At 49.1% G+C, this 25,800-nt stretch overlaps 1 protein-coding gene and 4 non-coding genes across 5 annotated transcripts in view; 2 read left to right on the top strand and 3 right to left on the bottom strand.

Annotated features, from left to right (window-relative positions):
* Positions 1 to 25,800, bottom strand: part of VAC14 (VAC14 component of PIKFYVE complex) — a 100,556-nt gene that overhangs the window by 71,422 nt on the left and 3,334 nt on the right. Inside the window, exons 2-10 of the mRNA XM_019654108.1 lie at positions 16,454 to 16,604; positions 15,989 to 16,156; positions 15,079 to 15,141; positions 14,391 to 14,498; positions 13,739 to 13,848; positions 13,325 to 13,431; positions 12,206 to 12,340; positions 11,551 to 11,703; positions 4,832 to 4,895 (exon numbers count right to left, since the gene is read on the bottom strand). Of these exons, the coding sequence (XP_019509653.1) occupies positions 4,832 to 4,895; positions 11,551 to 11,703; positions 12,206 to 12,340; positions 13,325 to 13,431; positions 13,739 to 13,848; positions 14,391 to 14,498; positions 15,079 to 15,141; positions 15,989 to 16,156; positions 16,454 to 16,604 (1,059 nt within the window). The remainder of the gene's footprint in view (positions 1 to 4,831; positions 4,896 to 11,550; positions 11,704 to 12,205; positions 12,341 to 13,324; positions 13,432 to 13,738; positions 13,849 to 14,390; positions 14,499 to 15,078; positions 15,142 to 15,988; positions 16,157 to 16,453; positions 16,605 to 25,800) is intronic.
* On the bottom strand, positions 9,530 to 9,600 carry TRNAS-GCU (transfer RNA serine (anticodon GCU)). The gene has a single exon. It is a non-coding gene; the product is annotated as a tRNA-Ser (tRNA).
* On the bottom strand, positions 10,418 to 10,488 carry TRNAG-GCC (transfer RNA glycine (anticodon GCC)). Its single transcript has one exon. It is a non-coding gene; the product is annotated as a tRNA-Gly (tRNA).
* On the top strand, positions 18,633 to 18,703 carry TRNAG-GCC (transfer RNA glycine (anticodon GCC)). The gene has a single exon. It is a non-coding gene; the product is annotated as a tRNA-Gly (tRNA).
* Positions 19,323 to 19,393, top strand: TRNAG-GCC (transfer RNA glycine (anticodon GCC)). The gene has a single exon. It is a non-coding gene; the product is annotated as a tRNA-Gly (tRNA).

Raw genomic sequence — 25,800 nt, forward strand, 5'->3', positions numbered from 1 at the left:
TGCAGGGTCCTTCCGGTGAGCTCCCTTATGGCCACTCTCCTGGGGCTGGAAAGCTTGAGGAGCCCAGGGCCTGACCAAAGCGGGAGCTCAGAAGGCAGTGAGGAATGAATGGAAATCACCCCCAACCTGTTCTTTCCTAACTCCCTGAGGCTGAGGTCAGGAGCCGCAGGGTGTTCCAGCTGCAGCAGGAGGACCCCATGCCTGGCAGTGACTCATTGCCACATTCTTAGCTAAAACAGCCTCCTTGGGAGGAAGGCCTTGTTTTCACTTTCCTGGGGACTCAGAGCTGCACTGGGCTGCTGGTGGGGAGGAAGGTGGCAGTGCCAACCCCAGCTCCCCCGACTCTGCAGTTCAGGCCCAGTGGTGTGTATGAACCTCAGGCTGAGAAGAGAGGGGAGGACACAGGGCTCTGATAACAATGCTGCTGCTGGTACTGAAAATGACGGTAACTCACGTTTCTTGGATAAATATCGTGTCAGGCACTGTGCTGAGCTCTGCACCTGCAGAGCCTCCTTTATTTCCCTTGGAGCCCCTATACCAGAAGCATGGTTATTCCCATTCTGGAGATGAGGGAATTGGCGCACAGAGATACTAAGTAACCTGCCCAAGTTACACAGCCAAAAAGTGGTGGAGTGGCAATTTGAATTTAAATAGTCTGGGTCAAAAGGTCAAGGGAAGCAAGTACACCCAGGGCACTGAGGAGACTGAGCTCAGTGCCAGAGGAAGGCAGGATCTTTGAGGAGGCAGCTCTCAGCTGCTACCCGGGGTGGGGCGGGCTGCTATGTGCTAGGCTCAGTGGGGAGTCAGGACTCTGGGACCTTCCTAGAGAGGGCACACAATGCATGGCATGCTCAGCGCCTGAGCTGCTGATGTGGAGCCTGAGACGGGGCACCCTCCACCCTGGCTTACCTTACCTGAAGAGAACAGAAGGGAATTCACTCACAGTTCGAAATACATTTCTGCACTGATTCCAAAAAGTCTAGACTAGTCACTCTAGGGGCTTCTGAGCTATTTCAAGGTGTCTGTAAAACCCCATATTCCCACAAAGCATCTCACAACCAATGTTACACATTTATGTACTACAATTTTCAAGTGCATGGGGCTACTGTGGCTATTAAAATACCGATTTATTGAATAATGCTTCTGATACTACCAATAAATAATGATAAATTCCAATGGTTCTCTCTGGGAGGCAGCACATTATTTCTGTAATGTCTAACTCTTTATAGTACTCATATGTCACATCTCTAATCAAATCGGAAGGTACATCTAAAAAGAAAAAAAGTTGTTTCTGACTACATTTGTTTTCTTATAAAAGATCGTTACAACTTTTCTTCAATCAGCAGATGCTAAAAGTTGGGAAGCACTGATTTCTAGACCTTTCTGCTTGCCGTGTGTATAGCACAGCCAGCTATACCAGAGGCCTGTACGGAATGTCACTGATGACACCATGGCCCTCCTTCACAGCGGAAGCCTATTCGCATGGCAGTGCCTATCCGGGGTTCCTGTCAGTTGAGTTAGGGAGGCCCACTCTCCAACTACGACTAATAAGGGTTAAAAATATGGGCTTTGGAGTCAGACAAACCGAGCTTGAATTCCAGCTTGGTCTCTAATTAGCTGAATGACTTTGGGCAAGACGTCAACCTCTCTGGGCCTGTTTCCTCATCTGTAAAATGGATATAACAACAAGGTTCTTGTAATAAGAATTGTAGTCAGAAAGTGTGAAGTGCTTTCTGTGGACCAGGCCCCGTGCTAGGCTCTTTACATAGTTCAGTTCATTTAAGCTCCAGACTCTATGAAGTCGTTACTCTCATCACACCCAGTTTACAGATGAGGGAGCCGAGGCAGGGAGAGGTTAAGCTACCTGCCCGGGGCCACACAGCCAGGCGTGGTGGAGTCAGGATGTGCGCCCAGAAAAGTGGACTCCACTACTCAGAGGATTTGCGAGAGGGGAGGGCTGTGCCTTGTGCATATGGCAGCCCCAGAGAGAGAGAGACAGACAGAAAGGGAGGGAGAGAGAAGGAGAGAGAGAGGGAGGGAGACAGAGCGCAGGCTTCCTCCATCCCTCTTGCCACCCCCTCCAGGGGAGTCCGGCTTTCAACACCCTGGAGGGTGAAAAAAAGCCCACTCCTCCATGTGGAGCCCTACCTCAGATGTCACCCCAGACCTTCTGTGGCCTGTCACCCCGCTTATTCAGGTGGCTTCCCCTGTGGCTGTTGTTAACCTGGGGCCACTTGGAGCTCCGTCAACATCCTGGGAAAGAAGGATGCTCTTGGGTTTAGTCAGTTAGTCTTCCGTGTTTAGGTCCAAGTGAGGCAATTCTTAGAAATCTGGGGCGTAAGGATTGGCTTTGGGATCCCTGAGCCCCTGAAAGCACATTCAGAGTTTTGTGTATTTGCATTTTTCTAGGAAGAGGGTCCACAGCTTTCGTCAGACTCTCACAGCGTCCGTGACCACCAAGAGGCTCAGGATCCTCACCCTTGCTGGCACTTTTCTGCCAGGCAGGGAGGCTTTTCTGTCATCAGAGGAGCCCACAATCCGGCTGTTACCCTCCGCTGCCCCAAACTGAGTGTCACTAGCAACTGCAGGTGGTGGCCTGGGCAACAGCACGCCTGGAAAATCACAGGGTGGGTCTTGTTTCTTGGTGACCCTGGAAGATGCCATCTTGCCTGAGTTCAGTTCCCCTCTGGTAGCACCAACTAGAGGAAGCAGGAACCCCACCCTGCTGTCCTCAGCTGCTATCTCCAGCGGGTGGAGGACCCCAGTCGGTTATGTCTGAATCTCTGCCTCCTCCTGGCCCTCCCCCTGCCACTCCCATGGAGTAGGACAATCCCCGGTAGCCTAGATTATGGTGACAAGTCTGCAACAGGCTTTTCCACTGCCGGTTTTGTCCCCCTCCCTCCTCTATCCTTTCCAGGACTGCCAGGGGTTCCTGTAAATCACAGCTCTGCTCCCTCACTCCACCTGTAACGCCGGCTCCCACAGCCTTCAAAACAAAAATGCATCTCCTCTGAAAGATACACTAGTCTCCCTGCATCTCTGCCCAGACCTCGCCCCCGAGTTCCAGAATCCACTATCCAAACCTGCCCCCTGAGCTGCTCTCGGGGATGCTCAGAGCCCCCTTGAATACAGCGTTTACCTGGCCCACGCACACCTGCTCCTTCTTCCACCCCGGCTTAGGAGATGATACCAGGATATCATGATTTAGCGCAAACCAACATATCCAGAAGTTATTCTTTCCTCCATCTCTTTTCACTCCATTCCATTCATCAGCAAATCCTGTCAACTCTACCTTCAAAACAGATCTCAAACCTGTCAGCCTTCCTCCCTGTTCTGCCACCTCTTCAGTCTGGGCGTCCATCCCTTCTGACAGGTCTGCACCCACATGAGTCCCTCCTAAATCTGTTGACTGCACAGAATCCCCCTGATAGCCTGTCCCTCCTCAGCCCTAAAATGGAGATACTACTACTGACCCCATGGGATTTAAACATCAGCAAAACCTAATGACGTGACACAAAGTATCAGGCACAACAAGGGCCTAGTAAGCACTCACCTACCACGTGTTCACCACTGTCAACCCCAATTCCAGTCTCGGCTCGGGCACCATCGCTTGGCCCAACACTCTCCGAGTCTCCCGTCATAGCAATCACTACCCTTTCTGGTAACTTCCTGGTTACTTCTCTGCCTCCCCACTAGAGAACCTCAAGGTCAGGGGCCACACTCGGGGGCCATATCTTTATCTTGGAACCTGTAGGGTCGAACACTCTGGAGTGTGTGACAACTGTTAATAACTGAAAATGAATGAATGAATATTTAGTGCCTTGCTCAAACCATCTGAGAACAGTCCTAGGAGTAGTCTACATTTATAATCAGTATTTGATTACTTTGAAAACATGCACAGGGTCTCTAGAGATAAGAATACATTAACAACTTATATAAAAAGGAGGAGCGGTTCTAAGGGTCTGGGGAGAAGAGAGCCTCTTGGGGTTGAATGTACATTTTCTCTTAGTGAGTGACTGGTTCCCCAGGGCTGAGCTCAAAGGGAAGAAACCCCTTGTAGGAGAACTGCCACCCATTCTGGACCCACAGGTGCTAGTTCCGCTCAAAGAAAAAGTGACATGGGGCAAGGGCTCGACAAGGACAGACTGATGACAATTCCCTCCCTAGGGGAATGCCATCACCCTGCAGTGTGCAGAGGACTGGCAAGGAAGTGAACTGTTTCGATGCTTGGCCTGCACTGCCCCCATGTGGAAGGCTGCGCTATTACAGCTGGCTTGGTCGCCTGGGAGAGGAGTAGACTATTCTTCCTAACCCTTTCCTTACCTGAGGGCACGCTTCCTCCACCCCTCTTACCACCCCTTCCCATGGAGTCCAGCTTTCAAAACCCTGGCGGGTGGACTGCCCACAGTCCATGCACTCCAGGGCTCAGTTAATTACTACCTGTAATCCGACTGTCCTTGAACAGCCTTCTCTCCTCGTCAGTGTTGTCAGCCCACGTTATCCTGGACCAGCAAAAGGTGCTGGGCAAAGGTGTCTGTAAATGTCTCACTGCAGCCACCACATATTAGTTATACTTTTACAACTTGTATTTACTGACCTCCAGCAGCTTCTAATCCCACCCTCACCCGCCTCCAAAGGCCATCTGTCCATCAGAACTGGGTAAGTTGGGTTACTCAGTGTCCCGCAGGTTCCCTCATCAGGCACCTCCTGTGCTCCGTACGTGGGGGCCCCAAGCAGTTTGCCTCAGGTCTATGCCATAGTCTCGTGCACTCAGGAAAGATCTAGGCGGCTCACTTTCCACAAACACCTCTGGCTGGAAGAAACTGCTTACCTGGCTGGAGAGAAGACACTGATGCCACTACTGAAGCTGGAGTCACAAGAACCATCAGGACCTCCTGGGGAGAGTAAGAGGAATGACACATCATGCTAAAGGCTCCTGCAGTCTTTTTCATGAACAAGATCTCTCATAAAAACACAAGACTCTCTGGTCCCCCACACCTTGATTCCAGCCCTTGCAAATGAACGTGGCTCCGGAGCCCTGGGGAACCGATGCCTACTCATGCCCCAAAGCTTTGGGATAATACCCATGCTTGTTAAATTTTTAGGCACAGGGATCTCACAAGGAGGGGGACACCAGTGCTGAACACATCAGGGAAATCTCAGAAGGGACTGCTGATCCGAGGGCAATGGATGTTAAAAACAACTTCTGGGATACTCATCATCAATAGCCATCAGGGAAATGGAAATCAAATCTGCAATGAGATACCATTCCATACCCACTAGGTAGCTAAAACAAAAAAGACAGGTAATAATAAGAGGTGGTCAGGATGTGGAGAAGCTGGGAGCTTTAGACGCTGCTGGTGGGAATGTAAAATGGTGCATTTTGCTTTGGAAAATAGGCAAGTCCTGAAAAGGCTAAATACAGTTACCAGATGACCCAGCAATTCCACTCTCAAGAGAAAAGAAAATTTATGTCCATAGCAAAACTTGTACAGCATGTTCATAGCACATGCTAACACACGAAAAGTATACACAATCCATATTCTATCAACCGATGAACGGATAAATGAAATGTGTTACAGCCACACAATGGACTATTATTTGGCCATAAAAAGGAAGTACTATCACACGCTACAACAGAGATGAACCTGGAGAACATCGTGCTAAATCAAAGAAGCCAGTCGCAAAGGATCTCGTATTGTATGATTCTATTTAGATGAAAGGGCCAGAACAGGCAGATCCATAGAGTCGATTAGAGGTTGCCGAGGGCTAGAGGAGATGGGGGAATAGGATGGGATGGCTATTTTCTTAAATTAAAAAAGAAAAAAAAATGAAAAAAACTTTTTATTTTGAAATAATTTTAGATTTACAGAAAAGTTGCAAAAAAATTTACAGAATTCTCTGTATATCCCTCACCCAGTTGCCCTGATGTTAACATTATACATACCCATTGTTCAATTATCAAACCAGGAAAGTAGCATTGGTACAATACTAGTAACTAAATTACAGACGTAATTTGAATTTGACCCGTTTTCCCCCCACATGTCCTTTGTTCCAGAATTGAATCTGGGACCACACATTGCATCTAGTTGTCCTGTCTCCTCAGTCCCCTCCAGCCTGTGACAGTTCCTCAGTCTTTCTGTATCTTTCCTGAACTCGATACTTTTATAGCCCTGGTCAATTACTTTGTAGAATGTTTCTTGATTTGGATTTGTCTCACGTTTTCTCATGATTAGGTTGAGGTTATATATTTTTGGAGAAACACTACCACCAAAGCGATGTGCCTTCTCAGTGAACACGATGTATTTTTGTCTCCTTATTGGTGACGTTAGCCTTATCACCTGAGTATGGTGGTATCTGCTGGGTTTCTCCCCTATAAAGTTACTACTTACCTTTTTGTAATTAATAAATACCTGGGGAAGATACTTGAGATTAGATAAATATCCAGGTTTTTCCTCATTCCTCCACTGATTTTAGCATCCATCAGAGGGTCTTGCCTACAAATATTATTACTGTGGGGTCTGCCGAATGGCAATTTTTCTATTTTCCTCTTTCCTTCTACATTTATTAACTGGAATTCTTCTATAAGGAAGAGCTGTCCCTTCTCCGCCATTTATCTAGCTATCTGTCCATCCATCCATCCATCCATCCATCCATCCATCCATCCATCCATTTATAACATTATGGATCCACAGATATTTATTTTATTCTGGGTTACAAATTAAAACTATCATTATTTATATTGTTGTTCAGCCTTGGCCTCTTAAAAGTTTTAAATTATACAAGCGAAACATTTTCTCATTCTAAAAATTTCAAACAAAACAAAGCAAAGCCCCCTTCTCTTCTTAACCTTCATTCTACGTGCAGGTAACTACCAGTTAGGCAAGTAGCCTCTTGTCTTTTGCTAATCCTAGTTTTTGTTTTGTAAACATAAATGGAATCAGAGAATATCCTATGCACCTTGCTTTTTTTTTCACTTTGTACTATGTCTTAGAACAGTGCTAAGAGCAGCTTCCCTACGAACCCCCCAGTAAGGGGGCCTTGATTTCCATGTTAAACAAAAAAATCTCTGAGCTGCTGCCTGTGACCTTGAGTTCCAGATGCCCTCTGGGGGATGCGCACAGCTCGGTAGGGGCAGGAAGAGCTGTGGGTGCCAGCTGGGCCTGCTGAGCATGTTCACTGGAACATGCCTGGGGAAAGGGGAGGGAGACATGTGGAGAAGCCTGGGCATGCCAGCCTGGACCAGCAGCTGGGACTCCATGCCCCTGGCAGCCTCCCTCCCTCTCGTCTTTCAGAAACACACACATTTGTAGATAAGATGATGAGATGTTGGCAATTGGCTTCGATTATTTCCTAATTTCATTCTTACATCTCTCCCATGCTTTCTGATGCACGTGTGAGCTTCTCTCTGGGATCCCATGTACACGGGGGCTGCTAAGTGGTAGGATCAGACATCTGATACTCTTAATAGAAATTGCCAGTTGCCCTTTAGGAAGGTTCTACCAATATATATTCAAGAATGGAGTAGTAGTCATCCCTAACACCTCACACAGGGACATTAGTAATCTCTTAAATGTTTGCCAAGTTGATGAATAAAAATCATACATTGTTTTCCTTTGCAATTCTCAGATTCCCAGTCAAGCCGAGCATCTTTGGTTGCCCTTTTGTATTAATTCCCTCTTCAGAGAACGACAGTGTAAACAATGCTATGAGCAGAGATTCTGGGGCCCCTGGGCCTGGGTGTGAGCCCCGACTCCCCTACTTGCTAGTTGTGTGATCCTTGGGTAGGTTACTTGATTTTGCCTCTATTTCCTCACTTGTATAGTGGGGGTCATGACAATGCCAACACCATAGGCTTGTTATGGCAATAAATGAGTTAACATTTGTTAGGTGTTTAAAGCAAAAAAACCTTACCTACATCTATATTTAATTCCTAAGGAAAAACTCTTAAATGTTTAAGGCTTTTGATACATGCTGCTAAATGTATTTGTCAGACAACATATTTAACTTGTTTACTCTTTTCTTTGCCTTCCCCTAAGAGGAATGTCTGTTTTTCCCAAAATCTCTACAGGGAACATGTATCTCCTTTATAATCAGACTAAAAAAATGGGGGTGGGGTGGGGATGGGGGAGAATAGAAGCTAAAGAGAAAGAAAAGATCCAGTTCAAATACCCTACATAAAGCCTGGAGGCCCCTGTCCTCTGTGACCACGCCCAGTGTCATATGATTACTCATCGGCAGTTCTGTCTCTGAGCTCCTTGCACGCAGGCCCTGGGTCTGATTCATCTGCACGTGCAGTGTCCACAGGAACAGATACGCCCAGTCCCATCAACGCTTTGCAAATGGATGGATTCCATTACATGTTCACCAATGGAGGTCACCAGCCCTCTACTGGAAAGCCTATTTATAGCTCTGCTCCTCACTTGCCACATGAACTTCTATCCCTGACACTCTTTGATCACTCATTTAGGACCCACCAGGGACCTGGGAAATGCTGGTGATAAAAAACAAGGGAGCAAAAATCCTGCCCCTGAGAATCTTGCTAAGTAGATGGATATATTATAAACATGTATGAAAACTTGACACTAAAGCACCTGTAATTGAAAGTGTTTGGCCTTTGCCATGTGCTAAGAGCTTTATATGTAAAAATCTTAGCCAAATATTGTCACCCTATTTAACAAATAAGGAGTCTGAGGCTTAAAACGGCCAAGCGGCCAAGGGCAACAGATAGGAAGTTAGCAGAGCCAGGACTCACGGGCAGGCGGTTCTGACCTCAGGAGCTAGGCCACGACATCTGAGACAATTAGGGAATGTCAGGGAGGGGACCCGGGAGGACATATCAAGTGCCACAGGAAATCAGACCCAGAGAAAGGACACTGTGCTGTGGACCCCCACAAGCAGCAGGGCTGGGGAGAACCAGAATGAGAGAGAGCTGGGAGTAGCACAGCACAAACGTGGGCCTGCCCTGACTGGAGCCCCATGGTTGAGAGGTGAGGGTGACGGGCCCTTGGGTGTGAGCGTGTGCTCATAGAGGGCCTGGCTGACAAGCCTCCCGTAGGTCTGGCCTGGAACGTGGTGCATTGTGGGGCACAGCAACACAGACTGAGTTGGGGAGGGGACACTCGATGAGGGAGACCAGGCAGGGGCTCCTGCCTTTGCCAGGTGGCCTGGGGCTGGAAAAGTAGGCGGGAATAACAGTAAGTGGCAGGGGCTGGGACAAACCTGTGGACTAACTAGCTAAACCATCACTCTTGGCTTGCTGGCACCTTCTCCTGGCACCTTGGTAAAGTGGTGGTGAGTTACAAGTTGAGCGGGTCTGAAGTGGATGTGGAGGCCCCCAAATTAGCTGTTGCCATGTGTGGGAACTACTATAAAGTGAGCTTTGTGTCTGCTGAAATGCTGTTTATGAGGCAGTAAAATCTGGAGCCAAACTGCCTGAACGTATCTTGGTTTAGGATAAGAATCTCCTGTGTAGGGAGTAGTTTCAAGAAAGCTAAGGAAAACTATCTAAAAAGTTAAATAAATATTCTGCACTGGCCAGGAATGGAACCTGGGCCTCCTGGGTAGCAGGCGAGAATTCTACCACTGAACCACCAATGCTCCAGCTGGTTTTTAGCAGCTGCCACAACCGACAGAATGAAGTGGTTTCTTTCCAGAGGGCTTCACTTGCCACATAAGCAGGGGCTGCTGGGTTCCACTTTGGGGGAAGAGGCATTAATGCCTTTTTTTTTAAAATTGAGATATAATTCACGTAACATAAAATTTCCTGACACAAAGCTTACCATTTTAAAGTGTACAACTGGGTGATTTTTTCCTATATTCACCAAGTTGTGCCAACATTACCACTATTTAATTCCAGAACATTTTCATTACCCCCGAAAGAAACCAAGTATCTGTTAGCAGTCAGTCCCAATTTCCCTTTCCCTCCAGCTCAGCAACCATTATTCTACTGTCTCATTCTATGGATTAAGAGGCAGTAACTTTTTAACTCAGTATAAAATATTTCAAACGTCTGCATGCTGTAACTAATCAGGCCAAACACAAAGCAAAACAACACCCCCCTACCAAAAAAAAAAATCCTATCACCCAAGCAAAAAAAGCAGGATGTAGAATTATATAAATTGTATGATTTGCAAAACTGGTAAATACATGCCAAAATTATAATAATGATGGTTTCATGGTCAGAATAGTCTTGCTTCTTTATATTTTTCTCTACTTTCCAAATTTTCTAAAATGAGAATCAAAAAAATGAAAAGATAATAAAATACTTATACATTGGTGAAAGTTCACAAAATAAGTCTATGCCCGAGATTCTTCTAGTTTCTCTCAGTAAGAAAGATCCTGCCTTTGGAGGCCTCCACTAACTTATCTCCCCAACTTTTCTTTTTCAAGTTGTTGCCAAAAAATTTCCAGCTGCTGCATTGGCCGGGAATCGAACCCGGGCCTCCCGCGTGGCAGGCGAGAATTCTACCACTGAACCACCAATGCTCCAGCTGGGTGCAGCTCTGCCTCCAGCTGTTTTGCTGCTCTGACTCACACTGGCATGGCACAACTGTAACCTGACACCCGAGCAATCCAGCATGCCAAACCCATGGGAGGAGGCCCATGGGGCACATGTGCCTGAAATTCTGCTCAGATGTTCAAAAGAGAAGCCCAAGAACAGCAATGGGAGAAAATACTTTAGTAATTCTTTCAGCTCCTGGGGGAAGGTTCCAAACCTTAGCCTGTTAGCCTAAAAGATTTGAGTAGGTTCTGTATCAATTTATGCTCTGGCTGACTCTGCAAAGGAGAACATCACCCCAAAGCTGATCAGTGACCTGCCAGTGAGGACAGAGACCCAAGCGATTAAAAAAAGAAGTCAAGAGTTCTAGGTAACAATTAGACAGTCAAACTCCAGACTCCAATTGGCACATAAGTGTTTTTCTTCATGGTACAGATAAATAAGACAATAATGTTTAAGGTGTCTGAAAGAAGAGCAGAGCCATTTCATTTTTTCAAGACACTAGGATTTTTGACAGTAGCATTCAAAGATGAATCAACTGCCGCTGGAGCTTTCTGAACCCACTCTCTCTGAGGAACGGCTGGCAGTGAAGGCAGCCAGCCTCTGGGTGGCTGGACATCGATGGCCCAAAGTCAAGTGAATGCTGCAGTCTGTACTCCTGCCATGCTCCAAATCTTCCTATACTGAAAACAACTATTTCCTGTACCTGAGCCCAGAAAAAGATTAAGGAAAGGAGTAACCTCTTTTGAGGCTGTAAGGGTTAAGATCATCGGTTCCGGAGACAGACTCCAGGGCTCAAATCCCAACTCTGCCACTTGGTATCTGCCACAGGCTGGTTGTGCTTACCTATCTTCCCTGTGCCCATCTGCAGAACGGGGACAAGACCAGTTCCTACCTTACTGGGTTGTTGCCAGAATTAATGAACTTAACATGTGGAAAGTAGTCCTGGCGGGTTAGTGAGGTCCCAAGTCAAGTCAACCATGACCTCTGGTTCCCAGGCGCCCTCCCTGGAGATGAGAACTGAGAGCCAGGAGGAAGAGCCTACTCACCACTGCCTGTCCCCTCCTGCTTTGCCAGGGAGTCATCGGGGTTGGGGTCTGCCTGCCTCTGTACCACTGGCTTCGGCTCGTCAGGTTCGTCATCCTCAGGGGTGACCAGCTTCATCAGGCTCTGGTTGCACACGTTGGCCACCTCCTTGATGCCTGAGTCCTGATGTAAGGAGCAGCCCCACCCAGGGGTCTTCTCTAAACCCAAGGTCACTGGCATGGGTCAGGTGCTCGGTCCTCCACAAAAGTATGTTAGCAGGCAGACAGACAGTCTGAACCAAGTCCCCGTCCTCCCTCCACACTGGTGTCCCCTCAAGATGCTCCTGTGCCCTCTTGTAGGGCCCCTTCCTTGTGGACCTCCCACCCACAGGATTTCTCCCACCCAAGGAGGGGCAGTGTGAGCTCCCAGGATTGGAACGGTGGGCCCCTGAAGAGCCGCACCAGATCTGCAAGTAACCAGGTGAGGTTTGGGGACAGCGGCATTAGCTCCATGTCCCTGGTGCTGCCCTGGCCCTCACAGCCTGTGTTCAGCTCCACCTCTTGCTCCCCTGATGCCAGGGCCTATTCGGAGGTGTGATGAATCCTAAGGGAGCCCCATCCTCCATTCCAGGGTCCCATTTGGGGCTGCTCTGGTGCTCTTCTCCAGAGCGAAGGATACTTTTCTTGCGGTCATCATAGGCCAGACAGGGCAAGACTGCGGTCAGGATCCCAGAGGAGTAGGGCAGCATCACCCGGCCGGCCAGCTGGATAAACTCGCGCATCCAGCACATGGCTGTCAGCTGGATCAGGTCATCTGGAAGAGGAAAAGATGGGTTCTAGGAGGGTCAGCGTGAGCAGCCCGAGTGTTCCCTCCCACAGGATGGGACTGCAGGAAGGGGCCCGAGGGCTTGCACTGCTTCTGGCCTCATCAACACTCTCACCCTTGCTTTTTGCCTGTATATACCAAAGGTACATATAGTACTAGGTTGGAACGGAAGAACAATCTGTGGCAGGTTGTAAGAGTAGCCATGATTCGCTACCACTCCCTATGTCCATGCCCTCCGTAATGGGACTCTGCAGCTTCTCTCATCATATGGCTGGGGTGGAGTCCATTTCCCGGCTCCTTGACCATGGGTTGGCCTTGCCACTTTGACCAACAGAAGGTGGTAGAAGCGATGGTGTGCCTGGTTTAAGCCAAGGCCTACCATGTCTCATGGGACCTCACCGACACCATATGAATGCACCTGGGCTGGCCTGCAGGATGATGAGACACATGACCAATGGTCTCTGTTGTCCAAGGTGACTGCCAGCCAACGCCAGACATCAGTGAGACCATCCTAGACCCCTCAACTTCAGGGGACCCTCCAGTTGACTGCAGGTGCATGATCAAGCTAAGCCAAGCCTGGCCCAGGTGAGCAGAACCACCCAGCTGACCCACAGACTCATGACCAATAATAAGTGACTACTGTGTTAAGCAATTACGTTTTGTGGTGGTCTGATACTCAATGGAAGCTAATGGATACACAATCCCAACCTCCAAGCATTTCAGTTCACAGTGCTAATGCCGAGCTTGCCACCAAGAGAGTCTGCAGATCTAACTCCCCTCCAGGGTCAGACCAAGTGAACAGGCCTCCACGTTAACCAAGAACCCAATTTCTTTCACACAAGGACCCACCACCCCACTGCTCCGGGATCCAGTGTCGCATGGGTTCACACTCCAATAGGACTCTTCCAGAGACGGTGAGAGAAAGGTGCATGTGAGGAGGTAGCAGTGGCCAGGGGGCCTTCGCATACTCACCTGTGGTCTGGCAGTGGATTACCAGGATATTTGCCATCTCAGCAAACTTAACACTGGAGGGGTTCTTCTTAATTTCTTTCAAGAATTCTCCAAGGACCACCTCACACCTGCCAGTGAGAGAAGGAGAGGGGAAATAGCATATGCCAGCCAGGGCTGAAGGAGCTGCCACCAGTGTGCCTGTTTCTTCTCTGGCACGGCCACCCAGAGGGAGCCACACTTTGAATTTGTCAGATGGACGTTTTTCAGAGGCTGGGGTTGATGAGCTCTTAGCTGCTCATAGTGAGAAGCACATGAACCAAGAAGAAAAGGGGAACTTCTTACTCTCCTGCTGCTGCCTGTCTGTTGGCGTTAGGTATGTGTGTGCACTGATGGACCCCAGATGGGGCAGCTACCTGCCCTCTCCCTTCCACTCACATTTTCCGAATCTCTTTGCCATTGTCACCCAGGATCTGGAAGAGTCCATCCAGGATCTCCGGCAAATAATCCAGCAGGTTAATGTCTGGCACAGACTCCAGAACCAGGATCTGACCCAGAGGAAGAAAGCAGGAGAGAAAGTTACACCAGTCCAAAAGCCTTCGTCTCCGCCCCAATCCTCTGGGACTGGGCAGTGAGAAGGGGGCCCCGCAGAAGCAGCATTTCATGGTGCTGCAGGTGTCCCATGGTGGAGAAGGGTGCTAGCACCTATAGCTTTTCTTAAAAGTGGAGGGAAAAAGTGATTTAACTGCAAGGACATTCAGATGGCATGAGGAGAAGGGAGTACATGGGCAAGGACAGACAAGGCTAGAAGAGGTGTGGCTGCCGGAAGAAGCACTATTGGCTTCAAAGGGAAATCAGGGTTTCCCAGGAAAAGGAAAGAATCGTATCCTTGTCAGGGACAAGCACGATGGGCTTTGGAGGCAGAGCTGAACAAAAGTGTTTTTGGATCATCTGGTGTCACTGGCTATTAGAGGGATAACAATGAGGCTTCTCTGCAGCCACAGGGCCTGCCCGGGGTATGCTAGAGAGCAGATGTGACTAAACCAGAGGGTCTCACGGCTGGAGAAAGTGTTGTGGGGCCAGCCCTTACCCAGGAGATGATGAACTGCCGGGCGTACTGGTTGTTGGAGTAAATCCTCTCCCGCAACAAGGGGATGAAGCCCACCAGGTCAAACTTGTTACTTTCCGTCACGATGTCCTGTGGACCAAAGGCACATGAGCTCCTGAGTGACAGGGGCTGCCTGGCCTGGCTGAAGTACTGGCCCAGGGCCGGCTCCAGGGGTCAGGTGGCCACAGAGGAAAGTGCAAGAGCCCGTGCCAGGCAGCAGAGGCACCCAGAGCACCCACCGTCTCCCAGGCAAAATGACAAACAAAAACGATGCATTAAAAGCAGAACTAAAACTCAAGAGAACTAATGGAATGGGAAACGCTGTATCTCTGTGGTTTAGATCAAATACCCTTGTGAACTTAGCGTAAGCAGTCCCGTCATTGGGGGCAGGGTGGTTTGGGAGGCCACGGGCAGCATCCTTTGCCCTGGGTGAGGCTGACACCAGGGGATGTATACGGGTGATAGAACGGTCCTGCATTTTGATTACACTGGTGACATAACTCTATACACTCATTCTAGCACTGTACACCGAAGAGTTAATATTATTGTATCTAAATGAAAAAATGTAAACAGATTAGGAAGAGCGTCCCCAATGATAGAATTTAAAAGCTGTCCAGACAGATGCAAGAAATAGACTCTAAAAAGAAAAGTGGGGACCCAGTACAAATACCTTTAAAAGGCGGTCTAGGAGCTCAGATCCGCTTTTCACATTGGGGTCTGGGTCAGCAGCCAACTATGAGACACAGAGAGGGGGAGAGATGGCCACGGTCAAGATATAAGACAAAAGGAATACGAGTATACTGAAAACCCACAGCCAAGGCCCTGGCGCACCCTGGAACACTGAATGGTCACCTCTTTCAGTGAGGAAATCAAAGGAAGGTAGGGGACATGGGGATAGGCAAACAGAAACCTGGCTGAGGAACCGAGATGCGGTGGACTTCCCCGTTCTGGTCAGGGACCTTTGGGACCTGTTGTGGGCCCCGTGACCTGGTGCCACCGGATCAGGTGGTTGCTTCCCATTGACCTTCCTCAGGGGTTTCCAATCTTAAAATGCTGGGCCCTCTCTGCACTCCTGGAGGAGGGGACCAAGGCAGCTGCGAGGCTGAAATGACTGACAATCAGCAGGGCAGCAGAGCTTCAGGCTGCTCGGTGCCTGGGAGGAGAGCTCCGTGAAGCTGAGGAGGGCATAAGGAACTCTAAAGCCTTTCTAAGTAGAGCTTTTTCTAGCACTTGCAGGCTAGTACTCTCCTCACAGTCTGTATGGCTTCACCATCTGCACCTTCTATGAGGGAGACTAGTGCGTTTCAAACTACCAGTTGTTTCCCTCCAATTTGTGATGGACTGATACTTACATAAAATGCAATAAAGATAAATTAATAGAGAAATGGAAAAAAATGTAAATACAAGCCCATTAAAATATGTATTATTAGCTTAAACAAAGTGTCCCTTAAACATGGCAGCCATGTTTATCTATCTGCTCCACCTGCATCTCAGAAAAGAGACCCAAGCACTCAAGGTCCTGGAAGGTCAAGTTCGGTGGGCAGAGTAAGCTCAGTCCAGCAAGAGTGAGGAGCGGTCACCTTACTCAGGCCGCCGAAGAGCACGTTGAAGTGGGGCAGCACGGCACCCCGGGCCACCTTGACGATGTTGTAGAGGGCCTCACACGCGTAGTAGCGCAGCCTGCTGTCTGCGTCATTGAAGCAGGTCAGCACCGGCTCGATCAACTCCTTCAGGTACAGCCCGGAGTCCTGTGGTGCGGCAGGAGGAAAAACAGCTCAAAGGAGGCCAGCCCCCAGCCCCCAGGGCCAGCGGACATCCCAGCTCCCGTGGGGATGCTCAGGCCTTTGCGTGGGGTTGGGCTTAAAGACCCTTTGCAGGTGGGCCTCCCAGGACAGGGGCCATTCCAGGGAACAAGGCTGCAAGACCTTGCTGCTTTAGGTATGGAGAGAATGGCAATAAAACACAGGTGTGCAGTGCTCTGCTGGGTATCTGGTGAGAGTCAAGGCCATCGCTGGTGAGTCTGTCCCTACAGGAGAAAGGCCCACCTTGCCCAGTGCGATGGAGCAGGCGGCCAGGCCGATGAGGCCCCCTTTCCGGCTGTGGGGGTGCTGAGACAGGGCAAACTCCTGAGACAGGGTCTGGATCACATGCTTGATTTGCACGGTGTTGTTCTGGGCCACGAACTCCCGCACCAGCCTGGAAAGAGAGGGGAGAGGGGCTGTAGGACCAGTGGGATCAGGCTACCCCTGCTGTGGGCTCCAGGGCCTGGGGCGGGGAGCAGGGAGGGAGATGACTTGTTTACAAAGAAGAGTCGGGGTCAGGCATCTCAGGGTAGGCCTTTCCCAGGGAGGTGCTGGCTGGGTTACGGGTGTTTCCTGATTTTGGGTCTCAGTTTCCCTTTGTGTACAATGAGATGAGGAACAGTGGTGCTATCTCACTTCTGTGAATCTGACCGAGTGCAAGTGCACGTCCTCTCGGGGAACAAAAACTACAATGCATTATCAGTTCATCAACCTTCTTTACTCAACACTTGCTCAACCCTCCATTCAGGCACCCACGAGGTTCACTGGGTCTGTGTCATTATTTCCAGGGAAGGTGCTGAATCAGACCCCAGTTCAACAGGCAAGATGCACACACAAGTACATAATTGTAGCAACATGGCACAAGTGATACCACAGAAGCCAGAAAAATGCCATGGGCTAATCTCCTTGGGCTGACAGGGAGGTGCCACTTGAGTCAGATCTTAGAAAGAGCAACAGGCATTTTTCAGGTAAAGAAAAAGAAAGGCAGGGCATGCATGGTGTCTCAGGCACAGGGCAGAGCCTGGCCAAAGGCGAGGACCTCTGAAAAGACACAGCGTGTTTAGGGAAGGAGGGGTCTGGGTGTGGAAGGAGTGGCTAGAGGCTGTTAAAGAACAAATCCGATGAAAGTTTTCCAGCAAGAGGGGTGACAGGCTCAGATCTGTTTTAATTAGGTGCTTCTGGCGGCAGCCTGGAGAGGCTGGGCTGGGGGTGGGGGGCTGATTTGACAGAAGGAGACTGAAAAACCCCCACAGGAGAACACCACAGCTCTCACAGTAGGGAAGAAGGGTCTGAAGTATGGCTGAGGCCATGGGAAAGAGCAGCGAGAAACCGTTAAACAGAAAAGCATTAGAAACCCATTAATACAGGAGAGGAACGGAAGAGCAGGTACGCCTCTGAGGTGTCTACCTGGGGAGTTATGCGAAGAGGGAGACAGGAGGCTGCATCTGGGATTGCCCTGCGGACGCTGCTGAGGCAGGCCCTGCCTGGAGTGCCGAGCAGAGGGGGGCCGGCTCTGTCAGGGACCAGTCTCCGGGTTCAGAGCCCACGGGACACAAAGGTCGAGACACTCAGCCCTTCAGAAAGTGTTTTAAGCAGCCCTGAAATGGACGAGGCGGGGGAGACCAACCCATTCTCTAGGTGTGAAGGACTGGCTGGTACCAGTGTAGCAGATGAAGGTGTGATGAAGGTGGTCTAGAGATTAGGGACTTTTCAAAGCAGCTGTCTAGACTCACTAATTGCTTTGTGTCCATGATGGTAGGTACGCTGCTTGCCTAATGCATAAATAGGGGTTTCAAGTTGGCTTGAAGAATTTTAAGGACAGTCAAGTCCGAAAGGAATCAATTAGTCTGTGTGGTTCCAGCTCAGTGTCAGGAACCTGCTAGTAATTAGAGCTCTTCAAACATAAACGTGTTGTCCTATGAGGCAGTGAACACTCCTGCAAAAAGGTTGTTCAGTGAGGGGTTGGACACGATTTGATAAAGATTTAATACAGCAAGCCATATGGGGCAGCTATTCTGTGCCAGGCACTGTGCAAACATGTGAACAAAACGGGCCTGGCTCCTGAGCTGGCAGACGTGGGAGCAGAGATGGGTATTTCAGGGGTGGGCTGTACAGCCAGTGAGACGCCTTAACCTTTAATCTTTATAGGATGAGCTTACACCAAGCCTACCCCAGGGGGCTCAGAGCTATGGATGAACCAAGGGCCTCTGGGTGGAGGCTCAACACCAGTTCTACAGCACCCCCCCCCCCCAAAGTAGCATAATAAGGCCTGGCAAGGCTGGTTCTGTATAAACCAGTCTAGTTTCCCAAACTGGGCAAACCAGCTAGGTGAGGCCCAGTCATCTGCCAGGGCTCTTCTTTGAGTATGGATAGACACAGCCCCTTGAGAAAAGCCCTGCAGATGTGTCAGTACACAGCTGGAGCATTGGTGGTTCAGTGGTAGAATTCTCGCCTGCCACGCGGGAGGCCCGGGTTCGATTCCCGGCCAATGCAATGTGGGTCTTTTGCTTTTTTTTTTTTTTTCCCTGGCAGGCTTCCTTCTTCCTCACACATGCTGCTGGAGAAGCCATCCTGCTGCTGGCCTGCAGCAGCCACGGTGCTGTGAATCTCTAACCACGATTTCCTGTTCAGTGAGCGCATGAACAGCAGCTGGGTTCTCCAGAGAGGCACTAATGGCTGTTGGGACCACGGCTTTCTTGCCCTTCACCAGTGAGGGCACTCCTGCTATGCCCCTTATCCTTGGCCAGTCTCCAGCAGGAAGCTGGGGTGAAACCTGAGAACTGTACAACAGCTCAACACACATGTGAACATGGAACGGGAAGACCCACACACCAGAGGGGAGAGTCACCCAAAGCCTCAATGTGCTTTTTGCTACTGAGAAGGAAGGACTTGAGCTGCGGTTTCTGTCCTGAGGTCTGAAAGCAAATCAACTACACACACATTCTTCTGTCTCCTGCCTTCTCCCTCCAGCTCTGGAACAGAAGCTTTCTGTTCTTGCGATTGTGCTGATGTGGCAGCTTTAGAGCCTGGCCTTATATTTAAAATCAGCATATACAGGGAGGCTCAGAACTGGGGTTAAAGGCAGGTGTTCACACAGCTGCTGACAGCTGGAGCATTGGTGGTTCAGTGGTAGAATTCTCGCCTGCCACGCGGGAGGCCCGGGTTCGATTCCCGGCCAATGCAGCAGCTAGAAACTTTTTTAATTCTAAGAGATTGCATGGATGAAGATTTCACATTGTCTAATGAATCTGTGAATAGCCTGAGAACTTAGGATGACTTGTTTTTAGCTTGTGTTTAAAATACCTCTGATGAAATATACTGAAGTTTCTTGAATTCCATAAAGATCTAGACCTGTGTCTCCTTATTGAGGAGTCCAGGATGGGGGTATTATCAAAGCCACTGAAAGCAGCTGTGCCTCTCACACCTGCCCAGACAACCTGTCCTGAGACTCTGGCTGTCAACAGCACTCCTGGGGAAGCCAGGCCATGTTTCTGCTCAGTACAGGTTAGAGCGGCACCGGAAGTGGGAGTAAGGACATCCATGAGGCTTCAGCAGGAGATCCAAAGAAGACCCAGCCCTGCGAGCGGCACAGGCCATCCTGGAACCACCTCCCTGCCTGTTTCCTTGTTTCAGGTTACAAATGGTCCCTGAGCTACTGGCAAGAGCACTCTTGCCCATTCTAGAGCCAGCCTACGGATATATTCCCTAACCGTTGAGGGGCTCTCAGAGGGGATTGGGGTGGGAGAGGAAACAAAAGTACATAAGGACTTTATGCAAAACCGAGAAACAAATCTCTGGTGAGAAGAGTGCAAGGTGAGGAGGGAGAAGTATCTTTGGTAGGGAGGGAGTCAGGCGTGGCTTCCCGAGAGTCAGCATTTGAGGGTGGCTCTGAAGGATGAGCACTGGAGCTGTTTGGGGAGAAGCTGCCCATACACAGGGAGCTGCATGCACAAAGGCTCAGAGGAAGGAGGGAGGTATCTGGCTTGGCAGCGAAGGACATGGGTGCAGGAGAGGCGGGGACAGGGCTGGAGAAGCTGCTCTCAGTCATGAGCTGGGCAAAGGACCTGGCACTGAATTCTGGCGGCAGTAAGCAGCCACAGAAGGGAAGAGGAATCTGCAGTGGTGGGTGGTATGGATTTGAATGGTGTTTAGGGAGCTCTGAAGACTACAAAGTCTTATAGAAACTGAACAGTGAAAGCGTATGAGAAATGGGGCTCTAATGTCGGGGTGACAGCTTGCAAGAGTAGCAGGGTCTCTGGAAGGGACAGATGGGCAAGGGGGGTCTTGTGTTCAGCTCTCCCTGACTGTGCAGGCTCAGCAACACCTTTCTCATTTGCTCTATACCAGCTGGAAGGCCTCCCCCACCCCAAATTCTATCAGGCCTCAACTCAGGGTGCCCCAGGCCACTACAAAAATGCTGGCCCATTCAAGTCCTGAGGCCCCGGAACCCCAAGTCTCTACTGTCTGTACCCTTGCACTTAGGGGCACAAGTCTTCATGGCTAGGAAAACAAGACACAACGATAAACAATGGCTCCCTGTGGAGGGGACACCATGAGAACATGTTCTCACCCACACCATCACCTCAGAGAGCACTGGCCCTGTGGGCCAACCCCTGGGCCACAGCAGCAAGAGCTGTCCCACGAATCAAGCTCACACGCCTTAGCTGGCACTCAGGGCGGCCAAAACAGGGCCAGGCTGACCTCGCCAGTCTCGCTGCCCAGCTGCCCAGCATAATTTTCCACGCCAACCAGACCCGCCTTCTCACTGGGCCTGGCTCCTTCTACTCCTTACACACTTCCCTTCTGCCCCACAGCCTATTCAGCCTTCAAAGTCCAGCTCAAGTCCAAGCCCCTGCTTTTCCTGACCATCCCAGGAAGTGACCACTCCTCTGAACACTGAAGGACCAGTGACCCCTCTGGCCATACTGTCTCCTCTTTCATCTCCAGGTTGCAAGCCACAGATGGGGGTGTGTGTGTGGGGGGGAAGGGATCTGAAGCTGAACTAGTTTTCAAGTTAATATTTGTCCAGAAACTCATGCTCACAAACCCCTGGGACCTACACTGACATAAGGGTCACGGGCATCACTGTTCTATACACCAGGGGAGGCAATCTGCTTCTGTCTGGCTTCCTCGAAAAAGTGCTGCAAACCCTGGCTGACAGTGTCTAGAGGTTGCTCAGAGCCTCCACTCTCCACTGGTCAGAGATGTCGCAGGATGGCAGAAACACCCATACCCCCAATTCTGGCCAACCCAAGCTTGTGACATCACCCCATCTTGAAGTGCCACACTGGCCACCCTGAGAGAAGGAACCACAGACAAGGTAGGATGCATTTGGAATCATCATCAGCCAAAGGAGAACCTGGGGCCACCATCTCAGCAACACAACCACAGCTCACTGGACCTCTTGGCCTCCAGTGACACAGCACAGGGACAATTACAGGCCACACGAAGACTGGTGAGTCGACTACTTGCTAAGCACACACTACATTATTTTAGTTATTCCTTGGAACAACCTCCTTCTGTAACTATTATCATCTCATCGTCTAGATTTTAAACACAGCCTCTGGGAAACCAAGTCCCTGTCCTAAGGCCATAGAGGATCTGAACCCTTGACATGCCAACAAAGCCTGTGCCCTTCCAGCTGTATGCCAGTTCCTCTCTCCCATCTTCTTAAAACAGGTCAGCTGCAAAGCGAACACATCCAATTATAGAGGGCTCTTCCCTTGGGTAGAACCCAGGCCCCAAGTGAAATGCAGCCTTCCCCGTACATTTCCCCACACTGTTCAGTGTTCAGAGAGCCCTGAGGCATTCCTCCACCACACACAGTGAGTACAGATGAGGGGCATACTCAAGATGTTTTGAAGTGAAGCTCTAGAGCTGGGCTTCTATGAAGGCAGGATATAGGTAACCGTTTGTTGAGCACTTACTATATGCCAGGTAATGTGCTGAGTGCTTTACATGCAGTATCTAATTTAAACCTTCAAACAAACCACTGAGTTAGGTACTCTAATACCCATTTTACAGATGGGGGAGACTGAGGTTTAGCGACGTTTAGAAACACATTAAGGTCACACAACTTATTGATGGCAGGTGCAGAAATCAAACATAGGTTTTCCTGACTCCAAGGTCTAAAATCTTACCCACTATGTTACGCAAATCCCTCTACTCAAATAGCAGAGCTGCCAACTGTTGGATGCCTAGTGGGCGCCAGGCACTTTACGTTTATTATTTTAGTTAACCCCAAACCCGTTTCATTTGGTGAGGTCCAAATGTCCCAGCTAGTAGGTAGGTGGCAGAGATTTTAGTCTCTGCACTCACGTTCCTCTGTCTTCACAAGAGATACCCTTGGCCTTAAGGTAGGGCTAATAATTTCAATGGCTTTATACTGTTCTGAGAGAAATAAGATAACGCATTAATGTGCTCTGCATTGCACATGCTCATATAACAGTATTAGCGCAAAGTCAGGATCAGAGACAAAGTGGGATCTTATCTACACCACTCATGATCAATGTTCATCCTCTAAATGTTGACTGAGGACCTGCTGTGTTGCTGGCTCAAAAAAGGATAGAAAAAGAAAGATAAGTCCAGGGTTGTGTTTCTTCCTGTGTTATAAAACTTTTAGCATGGACTTGGGGCTGCCGCTTTGTTTCCCCGCTGGTAAGCCCAATTATCTGCCCCAGTTCTCTATGTAACATGCTGTATTCAGATGGCATATCCAGGCAGCAATTTCTCAAAGAGAATCTAGGTAAACATCTCCTCCATCTGCTGAGTATTTAAGTAATTTGGTTTCCATTTGCTCACTAGTCTCCAATAATTGAACGACTAAGCAGAACATGTGTCTCTGAGGAAGGGTCAGAGGCCTTCTGAAAAGGCCTAAGATTTAACAGCATCCATCCACTGGACATAATCAGTGGAAAAACTATAAAGGAGAAATGAGTCAGAGACAGCAGGAGGCATGTTTGGACCTCAGGTGACAATAATTGTGACCACTTAATGATACAGTAATAAAAGTAATAAAACATTACAGGCATTCTTATTTTTTTTAATTGAGATATAACTGACACGCCATAAAAGTCACTTTTTTAATGTGTAAAATTCAGTGGTTTTTAGTATGTTCACAAAGTTGTGCAACCATCACCACAATCAATTTTAGAATATTTTTATCATCCTAAAAAGAAACCCTGCACCCATTAGTAGTCACTCCCCATTTTCCCCTAACCTATTCCCCTAAGCCCTAGGCAACCCCTAATCTACTCTGTCTCTATGGATGTGCCTATTCTAAACATTTCATATAAAATGAAATCATACAATACATTGCCTTTTGTGACTGGCTTCTTTCACTTAGTGTAATGTTTTCAAGGTGCATTTTTTTTTAAAAGAAGGAAACTGAGGCACAGAAGTTAAATCAGAGGTCAAAAACTCAAATGCTTGTCAGGCAGGAGATACAAGTGAGAAGGCCAAGGGACGTAAGACAGGCTGTGATGAACTTGCCACACAGGAAGCAAAGTGAGGAGTGCACGTCCTGGCTGGGAAGGGGAGAGGGGGGGCCCCCAGGTCCCCCTGATCTGTTATATGGGAATGTGGGTCCCAGAGCCACAACTGAGGGATTTCTCAATTTAAAATACGCTGTGAAGGTCAAACCAAACAGGTCTGCTGGCAGGACACAGCCCCTGGCTGCCAGTCTGTGACCCCTGGATTAAGCAATGTGCTGAGAGTCCCACTGCTAATAAAGGGCTGAGCTGGCTGGAATTCTGACCCACACTCCAGAAACTGCCTTAAGCCACTTGGTAATAAATAGTGTCTCCCCACAGAGGTGGTAGGTTCCAAAGAGCCAAACTCAAAGTTCACCCTTTATCTGATCACAGAGCTCCAGGGATCCCTGCTCCCCACCACCTCCTTCCCCAGCAGGACGGACAGACGGACACATGATTCAGAAGCTCTAATCCCACAAGCCCTCTCTTGGGCTTCAGTGTTCTCAAGGGGCATGGCCTGGGTCCCCACATTTGTGGGCTTCTGGAACTCAAAGTTCAGGAACACTAGAGCCTTGGCACTAAGCCCATCCCTGGTTACCATGAAGGCATCATCTCTCCTAGCCTGCAGTGAGGGGGCACTGCCACCAGTGTGGGCACAGCACCCCCAGCAGAGCGAGCACCACCACACTTTTCAGAGTGCCTGTTGGCATTTCTCTCCCACACGAGACTCTCCTGGACAGCAGTGCCCGGGGTCTTACCAAACTTCATCTGAACTGATTAGACTATATTCCCCAAAACTGAGAGCCCCGAAGACCTGAAATAGCCATTCTAAAATCTAGTCTAAGTGCTTTATCCTTTAGAAAATTGTGTGGGCTTGTTCAAGTGAGGCTGTGGGGTAAAAGCACTCCAGAACAGGCTCACAGATTTAGCCATCAGATCCTGGTCATATAACACCTGGTCTTGAGATTCCAGAGCCCAGAGGTCCTTCAGTTGAGCATCCATCTTTCTGCATTTTTAGTGTCTGAGAGGTCGTCATCAAGATACAACACCCTCCTCTTATTAGGAATTTTAATCCCTCATTGGAACACCATATGTAGTACTGACTCTGTCATCTGAACAGATGGGACTCTGGAAAACTGAAAGTGCCGGTTAACACAACCATAGAGATAAATGTTCAAGTGTGAATTTTTAAAAATTAAATATATATCCCTTTTTCGGTAGGGAAAACTACTTTGTGGTGGGCAAGCCTTTTGAGACAGTTGAACCTGGGTTTCCTTTTTTTGTTGTTGTCAAATGATCTATAATTAAAATATTTTCCTTTGTAATTCTTAACTAGCTGGGCATTCCACTGTATCAATGTTGATGTCACGAGGGTAGTGGCCAACAACACTGCAGCCCACAGACTGGGCAGTCCCCAACATCTCTTTAGTGGTTCCAGAGAGTTCTCTAGCTAAAGATTGGTGCTGCGTCTGTCGGGCAATGTTGACAATCTCATCAAAAGTGATATTTTTTGCTTCTTGCTGTCTCTTGGTGGTTCTTTGAGGGCTTTGCTGATCAGGGCAGAGGCAGAAGGTACCACTTCAGTCTGGGCCTGTCTGTTCTGAATGGTCAGTTTCACTGCAATCCTCAGACGCTTCCAATCACCAATTGCTTGAGTGAGGTCGTCACCAACCGTTTTTGGGGATGGACCCGGGGGGGGGGGGGGGGGGGCGGGTCTGTCCGAAAGATCTTGGGGAAAAGAGGCAGACATGGTACTGATTTCCCCATGGGTGCACCTCAGGTATACGACTTTGATCTCATGGGGGTTGAACTTTGGCAGCATGGTGGAGGCAGCTGGTGCTGGATGAACCCAGATTTGGGATGACTGAAGAAAGCTGCACCTTGGCCTCCTCCAAGCCAAAAGCCAAAAGTGACTGGGTTTTTTATCCAGGCTTTAGCTGTGAAACCCTGGGAAGATTACTTAACCTCAAGGAGCTTTTGTGCAATGGGGTAACACTACCAAAGCTCATTGGGCAGTCATGCAAAATAAATGAGATGAGGGGGCATATAATGGCCAAACAAAAGGAAGCTTCTCTATCCTCCTTCCCACAAATTGGGCAAACAGCGCTTTATACATGA

This window comes from Hipposideros armiger, unplaced genomic scaffold (assembly GCF_001890085.2).
Source record: "Hipposideros armiger isolate ML-2016 unplaced genomic scaffold, ASM189008v1 scaffold_9, whole genome shotgun sequence".
Lineage (NCBI taxonomy): Eukaryota > Metazoa > Chordata > Mammalia > Chiroptera > Hipposideridae > Hipposideros > Hipposideros armiger.